This window comes from Camelus bactrianus, chromosome 22, assembly GCF_048773025.1.
Source record: "Camelus bactrianus isolate YW-2024 breed Bactrian camel chromosome 22, ASM4877302v1, whole genome shotgun sequence".
Lineage (NCBI taxonomy): Eukaryota > Metazoa > Chordata > Mammalia > Artiodactyla > Camelidae > Camelus > Camelus bactrianus.
The window spans coordinates 29,569,006-29,579,214 of NC_133560.1; the positions used below are offsets into that span (position 1 = coordinate 29,569,006).

Below are 10,209 nucleotides of genomic sequence, written 5' to 3' on the forward strand. Positions count from 1 at the left end.
TGGGGCAGGCTGGAGGCGGGGGAGCGGGGAGGGCGGCTGGGCGCAGGCTCCAGAGAGGGTGCCGGCCACCCCGGCCGGCGCGCCCTGCCCCTGCAGCCCGGGGTCCCACGGGTGCCCCCTCCCCCAGGAGGCTGCACGGTCTCGCCGCGGGGCGGGGGGAGCCCGTTGACCCCCAGCAGCCAGGCCCAGGCGTGAGGGGCGTGGCCAGCGCGGGTGTGGGGAGGGGCTGATGAGAGACCGACGGAAAGACAGAGACCCAGAGAGAACAGTGCAGAGACCCGCGCGAGCTGCACAGCAGAGCACCCCTACCCCGGGCTATTTTTAGCTCCCGCGGACCCCCTCCAGACCCGGAGGGGCCCTCGCCCCTCCTTCGGCTGGGACCCTGCGCAGCTGCTGCGTCCTGTGCGGCCTCGCCCTCCATCTGTGACCCCGCCGCGACCGGAAGCGCTGGGGTCCTCTGTCCCGCCCGCCCGCAGTGACTCGGTTTCCCCAGGGGCATCGAGGCCGGCCGCTCTGCTTCCGCCTCTGCAAGCCGCAATCCCGCCCGGCACCCGCACGTTCGCCCGGGTCCACGAGGGCGCGGCTACTTCTGCAGGTCCCAGCGACCATCGCCAGGTGAGGATGATTGGCTGGTTAGGTTAGGGGCCGGGCATAAGCGTGGATAGGTGAGGCTTGAGTGTATCCTGTGGTGATCCACCCTGCGGTGGGTGTGTCACCCTGAGTGGTGACAGCTGCCAGGTGCTGGGTGTCCTGGGGCACTGGTGAGCCTGGGTCTATGCCTGCAGGGGCACTGGTGAGCCTGGGTCTATGCCTGCAGGGCCGCCTGGCCTGGGCACCTGCATGTGCCACTGTGGCTAGGTGGCCGAGGATGTGCTTGTGTGCGTATTTCCCTGGGTGGGTGCCACAGCAGGGGAGGGTTCCAGGGTGCTGGGTGTGGCTGTGAGTTCAAGTCCACATCCGGTTGGTTGTGTGTCTGTGTGCACTCAAGGAGCTGGGCCTTGGCCCATGTCCCTGTGATCACTATGACTGTGTCCATCATTAACCACTGGCCACCTGGCCTGGGTCCTGTCCCATCATTTCACATCCAGCCCCCTCATGTGGCCTAGGGAAAGCCTGAGTGGTGAGCACCGAGAGGATGCCCATTGGATAGAAAAGGAAACTGAGGCTCAGAGGCTCATGTGAGTCAGGCTGACTGTGGAGTCCCCTTCTACACCCTCTGGGGTGGGGACCTGGTTGGTGTCATAAACAGGAAAAGTTCCCAGAAATTGAGCCTTGTGGTGAGGGGAGGCAGGGGTGGACCTGGGCCCCGCGTGTATGTGTGTGTGTCTGTGCGGTCATCTGCAGCTGCACAAGGGCGTGGAGGGGTTCCACACCTGTGGGCGTTCAGGTCTGCATCAGGCATGGGCCTGGTCCCTGCAGTTTCATGACAAAGGGCATCGTCTTCGGTCGCCCGCAGCATAAGAGAACTGAAGAAACAGCGAAACAGGCAGAGATCACACAGAGCATCAGGGCTCTTGCCTGGCTGCCCCATGCACCCAGCTAGGGGATGAGCTGAGAGCAGGGTCAGGAGCCGCAAGGGCGCACCAGATCAGGGCAAGCAGAGGCGAAGTCCTGGGGCAGGAGCAGGTCAGGCCGGGGAGACCAGAAGGCCCAGCAGCGAGTCAATGTCCTAGTTACGTACCCCCTCTTCACAGAAAGGGAACTGAGGTGCTGAGATTCAGCAAGGTTGAGCCCCCAGCTTGGCCATGGAGGATGGGGGACTCCAGTCCGAGCTTGTCTGAGGTCACCATCACCCTTGAGGGAGGTCAGGTGGGCCCAGGGTGTGGGGACGGACAGGCAGGCCGGGCAGGTGAGGGGTGGGGTTCAAGTGGGAGAGGGACTTGATGAGAGATGGATGGCTCTCGGGCGGCGGGGGGAGGAGAACAGGGCAGGAGAGGACAATAGGCAGAGGAGGGGCCCGGCCCTGGTAACCAAACGTCACAGTGCACTGGGGCCAGCGAGGGGGGAGCCCAGTGCCAGGGCCTCTGGGACAGTGGTGGATGGAATCCTCCAGCGAGGAACCAGAACCCGAGACGGAGATTTCTGGAACCCAGCACCCAGCCAAATTCCTGTCAAAGTTCCAGAACATCAGCCCCTTGAAATTCTAGACTCTTAGGGGCTTCAGCTTCAAGAACTGGAGCTCATTACAATTCTAGAACCCTGGACCTTCAAAGTCCAAACCCCCACACTCTCAGGCCATGGGATCCTGGGTTCGTCCAGCACATCTGGGGTCCATGCTTCCCATGAGGCACAGAGAGGGGGAGCAATTCCCCCAAGGGACACACAGGGGAGCTTCTGGACCTCAGACTGGGAGGACGATGGTCCTCCGCAGGGTGGGTGCTCTGCCATCCCTCCCAGCCATTGTGGGAGGGGAAAGAAGGCTTTGTCAGGCCTCTCCTGGCCTGCTTGCCTGGGGAACTTGAGACGCTGCTATCACCTGAACCCCAGGGTGGAGGGTGGACTGGAAACCGCAGGCTGGGGCCAGAGGGAGTAGTGCCAGTTTCCAGCCTCCCCTAGGCCAAGAGCCCTGGGTCACAGGGATGTTCCTAGACCAGGCAGCCTCGGGGTCTGTGTCCCCGGGTGCATGAACTCCCGCACAAGGGTGAGGGACCAAGGAACCATGAGACCCAGGAAGGGCTGGCGGTCTCTCCAGGCTGAGGTTGGGGCAGTGGCCGCAGGCACAGCCCAAGTCCCCAGGAATGTTCAGAAACAGCGCATACCAGCTCGGGAGGGAGGGAGGGAGCGAGCACCCAGCCCCAGGAGGAATCCAAGTGCAGGCCAAATGTGAGCCAGCAAAAGCACACCCCGGCCTGGGAGCAGAGGGCTCGGATGGCCCGGCACGGACCCCACCCCCCACCTCTCAGGACCTGTTTCCCTGCTCAAGGCCCTGCCCCCACTGAAGTGGCTGTGACTTTGGCTCTCAGCCCGGGAGGGAAGCTCAGTGCGGCCGTCAGGCTCTGGATAATTGATGAAGCTCGGTGAGGAGCTGCTGAGCAGAATTAATGAGATGGAGAGTGAGGGGTCGGCACCCATCAGCACGCTCACTACTTCACTGTGTCACAGACTGAGCACTGCCAGGTGCTCAGCCTCAGACACAGTGAAATCCTTCCTGTCATTAGCCCCATTTTGTAGCGAAGGGAAACTGAGGCTCAGCGGGACATGACGCGCCCAAGGTGAGTAAAAGGGTTCCTGGCAAAGTCAGGGTTCAAATCTGGTCTGACCAACTTTGTAGAAACTTCTGTTCCTTCTGAAGGAAAATTCCAATTATTGTGAGCCGCCACCTGACTGGCTGACTTTTGAATCACTTACATACATTTCTGTGTAATGAGGTCTGAGTTCATAGAAATCTCCAATTTCAGATCAACTCCAGCTGGGCTGTGTGACCCTGGATTAGATATTTAACCTCTCTGTGCCTCAGATTCACCCCTCTGCAAAATGGGGATCATAATAGGACTTTTATGAGCTTTAACTGCCTGGAACCTCTGTACCCCACCGTGGTCCTGCCTCCCTGCCTTTGCCCACTCTGATTCAGCCACCCGGTGTGCCCTCACTGATGTGTGCCCAGGGCAGGAGGCTGGGGCCCCAGGTGCTGGCCCCAGCCCCCTGGGCGGCCTTATGCCCTCCCTGCGGTGTCCTCTTTGGGAGTTGGGAGCTGGTTTTAGAACAGTCTCATTTCTGCTCGCCTTCCCCACATCTGACCAGTGCATCCAGACCCCGTGCGGTCAGGCTCACGTGTCTCTCTGGTTTCCCCCCCAGCCCCACACTGGGTCCCGGGCCCTGCCTGCTGCTGTTTTTATAGTCCATCCCTGGGGAACCTGTTGCTCCAATGAGCTGTTTTTTGTTCCCAGAATGGAACTAGATTTCTGGGTTTATTTCACACTAAACGAAAATGGGGGCGAAAATAATGCAGATGATTCCAAAACGTGAGGAAAGAGCTCCTCGAACACCAGTGGGACCAGGTCTCCCCTACACGCCTTCGTGAGAAGCTGTGACCCGCGAGGCTGACCTTGGAGCAGACGCGAGAGCCAGCGACCTCTGGCCGACAGCCAACCCCCCTCCCCACACTGGACGTGTCCTGTTTTACAGCAGCTGAGATCTGCCCTGGATTATGCAGTTCACCAGGGGCTCAGATGGATGACCAGTAGGGAAACGGAAGTTTAGAGAGAAGAAATAATTGCCTGCGGTCACACAATGGGTGCCAGGGCTGGCGTTCAAGCCCCGGCCTTCTCAGCCCTTCTCTGCAGCCCGGCAAATAATTACTGGTGTCTTCCAGGGGTCCCAGAAGAGACAGAATTGGTCCTCACCCTTGACGATCACTGAGCCTGGACAGAGCTGGAGGCAGCAGCAGTAGTAATAGCGATAGCAGTACTAGTAGTAGTGGTAATAGAAATACTCACTGCGCAGGGAGTGAGGTAAGTCAGGAAAGGCTTCCTCAAAGAGATTTTGACCTGGGGCACTGAAGGCTGTGTAGGAGTTCACCAGGGCTTCTCAGACTAAAATGCAGAATGAATCACCAGCAAATCTTCTCTGCCTGCCCTGCCCCCAGGTGTGCTGAGTGAGTGCCAGCCCGTCCCACCTGCAGCCTTGGCCGGATGGGGTGGTGACCCTCCCCGCTCCGCCCTGGTGCCATGTGGCCCAATGGCAGCTCTCTGGGGCCCTGTTTCCGGCCAACAAACATCACCCTGGAGGAGCGGCGCCTGATTGCCTCCCCCTGGTTCTCGGCTGTCTTCTGCCTGGTGGGCCTGGCCTCCAACCTGCTAGCGCTGAGCGTGCTGATGGGCGCGCGGCAGGGCAGCTCCCACACGCGGTCCTCATTCCTGACCTTCCTCTGTGGCCTGGTCCTCACCGACTTCATGGGGCTGCTGGTCACCGGTGCCATCGTGGTGTCCCAGCATGTCGCCCTCTTCGACTGGCAGGCTGTGGACCCTGGCTGCCACCTCTGCCACTTCATGGGCGTCATCATGGTCTTTTTCGGCCTGTGCCCACTGCTGCTGGGGACCGCCATGGCCTCGGAGCGCTACCTGGGCATCACCCGGCCCTTCTCACGGCCCACGACCGCCTCGCAGCGCCGGGCCTGGACCACGGTGGGGCTGGTGTGGGCTGCCGCGCTGGTGCTGGGCCTGCTGCCCCTGCTGGGCATGGGCCGCTACACCGTGCAGTACCCGGGCTCCTGGTGCTTCCTCACGCTCGGCACCGAGCCAGGGGACGTGGCCTTCGGCCTGCTCTTCGCACTCCTCGGCAGCCTCTCAGTGGGGCTGGCCTTCCTGCTCAACACCATCAGCGTGGCCACCCTGTGCCACGTCTACCACGGGCAGGAGGCCGCCCAGCAGCGCCCCCGGGACTGCGAGGTGGAGATGATGGCTCAGCTCACCGGCATCATGGTGGTGGCCAGCATCTGCTGGATGCCACTGCTGGTGAGTCACGGGTCTGGGGTGCCTCAGGTTCTTGTCCGCCTGAAAAAGTGTGGGCACACCCCCAGTGTTCAAGGGGACTTCTTTGAGGAGTTCACAAATGAAACACAGAAAACCCCACACTTGGGGCAGAGCTGGGGCGGAGGCAGTGTCCTGGGACTGGGATGCCCAGGGAGGGGCTCCAAGGCTCTTCCTGGGGTATCAGGGAAGGCTTTCCAGAAGAGGGGCATTGGAGCTGAGGTTGTGAAGGATGAAGAGGAGTTTACCTGCTAGACAAAAAGAGGGAGGGCTTCCAAGGCAGGATCACTAAATCATCAAACATTTCCTGAGTCTACTTTGTGCCTTGCTCTGGGCTGGACCCCACCCCAGCCCTGCACAGATTTCCCCTGAGTCAGGGAAGCTTTCTGAAGTCCTACTGATGAATGTAACTGACTGCTTGGAGTGGTTATTTTTCCATTTCTGATTGGATCAGGACAATCTGGAATCTGGAGTGAGACACATTGTTTCCAGCCCATGTCTTACAAGGACTTGCCCTGTGACTGTGGCTATGGGCTTCCCTCCTCCAGCCTCAATCTCCTCCGATGATGGGGATGATTAAAAAGTTGCCTGCCTCTCAGAGGGACTGTGGGGATGAAATGAACTCATTTATTCATTTGTTGCCTCCGCAAACATTTATTGAGTGAGCACTGTGTTGCCAGCTCTGGTCTAGGTACTAAGGACACAGCATGGCTCAAAACTGACAAAAATGCTTGACTTCCTGGAGCTCTTAGGCAGTGGGGAAGACAGAAAATAAACACAATATATAAATAAGTGAAATGGTAGACATTAGGAAGTGATAAGGGCTAAAACAAAAACTCAACCTGTGGGATTGGAAAAGTGCAAAGTTGGTTTTTGCTTTGTTTGGCTGAGAATGTGTTTACATGTGTAAATTCTGGGCAAAAAATAGAAAGAACATCATTTCTTTGTGATATGTGAAAATGACATGAAACCCTAATTTCCTCATCCAAAGATGAAGTCCTGTTGGTCCACAGCCACGCCCATTTTCTTCTCTGTGGATTTCAGGCTCTAACAGCCGAGCTGAGTCGTTGGGGCGGAGACCATGTTTAAAATGCTTACTACGTGGGGAGTGGACAGCTCAGCAGGAGAGCACCTGCTTAGCATGCACAGTGTCCTGGGTTCAATCCCCAGCACCTCCATTAAGAAATAAATAAACCTAATTACCTCCACTCATAAAAAATAACTTTAAAATGTTTACTCTACGGCCCTTTAGGGAAATCTTTGCCACCAAAGGGGACTCAGGAAACATTAAAAAAAATTTTTTTTATTACAGTGTTAGTTTACAGTGTTGTGTCAATTTCTGGTGGACAGCATAATGTTTCAGTCGTACATGTACATACATATATTCCTTTTCAAATTCTTTTTCATTATAGGTTACTACAAGATATTGAAAATAGCTCCCTGTGCTATACCATATAAACTTGTTGTTTATTTATTTTATACATAGTAGTTAGTATCTGCAAATCTCGAACTCCCGATTTATCCCTTCCCACTAACCATAAGTTGTTTTTTGTGTCTGTGAGGTTGTTTCTGTTTTGTAAATAAGTTCCTTTGTGTCATTTTTTTATTCTTTTAGTTCTTTGTTTTTTTGAGGGGGAGGTAATTAGGTTTATTTATTTATTTTTGGAGGAGGTACTGGGGATTGAACACAGGACCTCGTTCATGGTAAGCATGCGCTCTACCACTTAAGCTATATCCTCTCCCCTGTGTCATTTTTTTTAGATTTCACACATAAGTGATATTATATGGTATTTTTCTTTCTCTTTCTGGCTTATTTCACTTAGTATGACAATCTCCAGATCCATCCATGTTGCTGCAAATGGCATTATTTTATTCTTTTTTTATGGATGAGTAGTAGGAAACATTTTTTTATGATTCAGTGATTCTACCCAGGATGTCTTCCCCATTTTTTGGCCAGCATTTGAACTCCTATTCATCTTTCAAAGCCCCAGCTCAACGATTTAGTGCAGGGTATGGCTTATCCTGGGTGATCCAAGAGAGTGGAAGCTGGAGGGTGGGGAGGAGGAGACTGAGGCAGATCCTGGTCAGGGACCACTTGGTGAAGGTGACATTTGAGCAAAGACATGGAGGAAGTGAGGGGGTGAACCACGTGGAGATGTGGTACAGGGGCAGGGGGTAGTATTCCAGGCAGAGAGTACAGCCTTCCCCCAGTTGGGGTGCATGCCTTGGCCCCTTGTGAGGACCCTGAGCCTCGGCAGACTCCTGCAGGCCCACACCATGTACCTGCTGCCCAGCCTCCTCCTCCTCCCCACCCTCCAGCCTCCACTCTCTTGGATCACCCAGGATGAGCCCTGCCCTGTGTTAAACCACTGGAACTAAGGTTTTGAAGGATGAATAGTAGTTTAACTGCTAGATCAAAACTGGGAAGGCATCCTAGGTAGAATTATTTACTCATTAAATGATTCCTGAGTCCCCTTTGGTGGCCAGCTTTTCCTAAAAGGCCAGATAGTAAATGTTTTAAACCCGGTCTCTGTCCCAGTGACTCAACTCTGCTGCTGCAGCAAGAAAGCTACATGGAAACAAACAGGCACGGCTGTGCACCAATGAAATTTCATTTCTGGATGCTGAAATTTGAAGTTCATGTCTTTTTCACATGTCACAAAGTATGCTTTCTGTTTTTCCTCTCACCATTTACACATGTAGAAAACTTCTTAGCAAAACAGCAACACAAACCAAAAAGGCAAAAACAAAGCAAATAAAACAAAAACAGGCGGCAGTATTGATCAGCACACAGTAGGTCCTCAGGAAACAATTTTAAAATAATTTACTTGAATATAATACATGTAATGCAATATGAATTATAATTATATTAAACAAAACAAATATTAACTATAATTTTAAAATACTTCATAGTTAATTATTATATTGTTATATATTGGAATTAATACTTAATAATTATATCAGTTATATCAATCAACAATTATATATTGTTTAATACTATATAACAGAACTATAATTATATATTATTGATGCTTAATAATTATTTCAATTATTACATAATACATAGTCACAATTATAATTATATAATTATATAATTACATATATAATTATTTAATACTATATAATATATAACTATAATTACATAGTTAGCTACAATTAGCAATATATTATTAGATGATTATATTATTATAGTTTATAATAATTTATGAATACCTTATATTACATATTATGTAATATTAAACATAAAACCCAACATTTAAATACATTAACATGATTTAATATAAGAATTTAACATAAAATTATTTAATATAAAATTGTCATAAAAATTTTAGAAACTATAAATTTAATGTAATATAAAATTACTTAAAATAAAATATATAAAATTTAACTACTTAATATACAATTTTTTGCACCATATCATATGATAAAATTTGTATAAGATATAAATATTTAATAGAACAATAATGTTGGCAGTCATAGAGATTGCACGCGTCCACACCCACAAGTCTTCTTGTCCACCACGTTTAATCGTGCCCAGGAGAGGAGCAGAAAGTGTGTCCTATTTTGTGGCCACATCAACAGAAGTTCAGAGAGGTCAGGCAGCTCTCCCGAGGTCACACAGCAAAGCAGTGACAGAATCGAATCGGCACTCGATCTCAGGGGACGGCAGGTGGCCCGGGCCGGTGCAGGTGGAAGGGCAGGCAGGGCTGGCAGCCGGCCTGGGCCCCCACTGACCGCTAAGGCCCTCGGCAGGTCTTCATCGCCCAGACCGTGCTTCGGAGCCCGCCTGTCATGAGTCCGACTGGGCAGCTGTCCCAAGCTACGGAGCAGCAGCTGCTCATCTACCTGCGCGTGGCCACCTGGAACCAGATCCTCGACCCCTGGGTGTACATCCTGTTTCGCCGGGCAGTGATCCGGCGCCTCTACCCTCGCCTCAGCGCCCAGCCCAGGTCGCTCTCCCTGCAACCCCAGCTCACCCGCCGGCCCACGATGCAGTAGGGCCGGGGCTGGATGTCAGCGGCGGCTCTGGAAAGACAGCGGACAGGGGACCCAGTCAGCGTGTCCCCCGTTAAACCTTGGTCCCCCTCGGTGGTCACATCTGCCTGATCTGAAGTCCTAGAGTGCAGGATGGACAGTTTGAGCAGCAGGATTGTGGGCCCTGGGGGTCCCCGACTCCCCTGATCTTCCTTTCCGAGTCCTCTCCCCTTTCTTAGCTCCCCCCACCCCCAAGTCCTCTCCCAACCCCAGGAAGGATGTGTGGAGGGTGAGGTATTGGGAGGATGTCTGGAAGAAATCAGGTTTGTAAGCCTCCCCTTTTAGAAATGGGGGACTCTGACCCTTGAAGATGACCTACTTCCTGGGGTAGGGTTGATTCCCTTGGGCACCCCAACCTGAAAAGGCTCTGCCTGGAAAAGATTGAATGTGACCCATCAAGACACCCCTTCTCTTGCCAAAATATAATCTCCGCCTCCGGCTTAATTTTCCTCTGGGTCCGGAATCGTCAGTCATTGAAGTTCCTCGCATCAGAGGGCTACCCAGCCCGCTACCCAACCGCGTCGCAGCTCAGCAGGACCAGGGCGGCGGGGGGAGGGCAGGGGGTGGGGCTGGCTTCCCGCTCCTCTCCCCACCCCCTTCATCGAGGCTTCACTAAGCCTTCACAGCTTGGATCTCCTGGAGTCCTCCGTACAGCCCCTCGGAGAGGGTTCCGGCATTAAACCCATTTTGCAGGTGAGGAAAAGAG

General features: G+C 53.3%; 1 protein-coding gene across 2 annotated transcripts; it reads left to right on the forward strand.

Moving 5' to 3' along the window:
- TBXA2R (thromboxane A2 receptor) lies at positions 1-9,952 on the forward strand. 2 transcript variants are annotated; one of them, XM_010966697.3, is made up of 4 exons: positions 1-615; positions 4,313-4,451; positions 4,586-5,453; positions 9,222-9,952. In XM_010966697.3, the coding sequence occupies exons 3-4, from the start codon at positions 4,668-4,670 to the stop codon at positions 9,465-9,467; spliced, it is 1,032 nt and encodes a 343-aa protein (XP_010964999.1). In that variant the 5' UTR covers positions 1-615; positions 4,313-4,451; positions 4,586-4,667; the 3' UTR covers positions 9,468-9,952. The 2 variants fall into 2 exon arrangements, with proteins under 2 accessions (XP_010964999.1, XP_010964997.1); XM_010966695.3 differs by lacking the exon at positions 4,313-4,451.
- Positions 9,953-10,209: the final 257 nt, after the last annotated feature.

What these genes read in the sequence shown, in the direction of transcription:
- TBXA2R (XM_010966697.3), top strand. Translation starts at nt 4,668, where the DNA reads ATGTGGCCCAATGGCAGCTCTCTGGGGCCCTGTTTCCGGCCAACAAAC. An exon ending in TCTGCTGGATGCCACTGCTG is followed by an intron (nt 5,454 to 9,221) that starts GTGAGTCACGGG and finishes GGCCCTCGGCAG; the next exon opens with GTCTTCATCGCCCAGACCGT.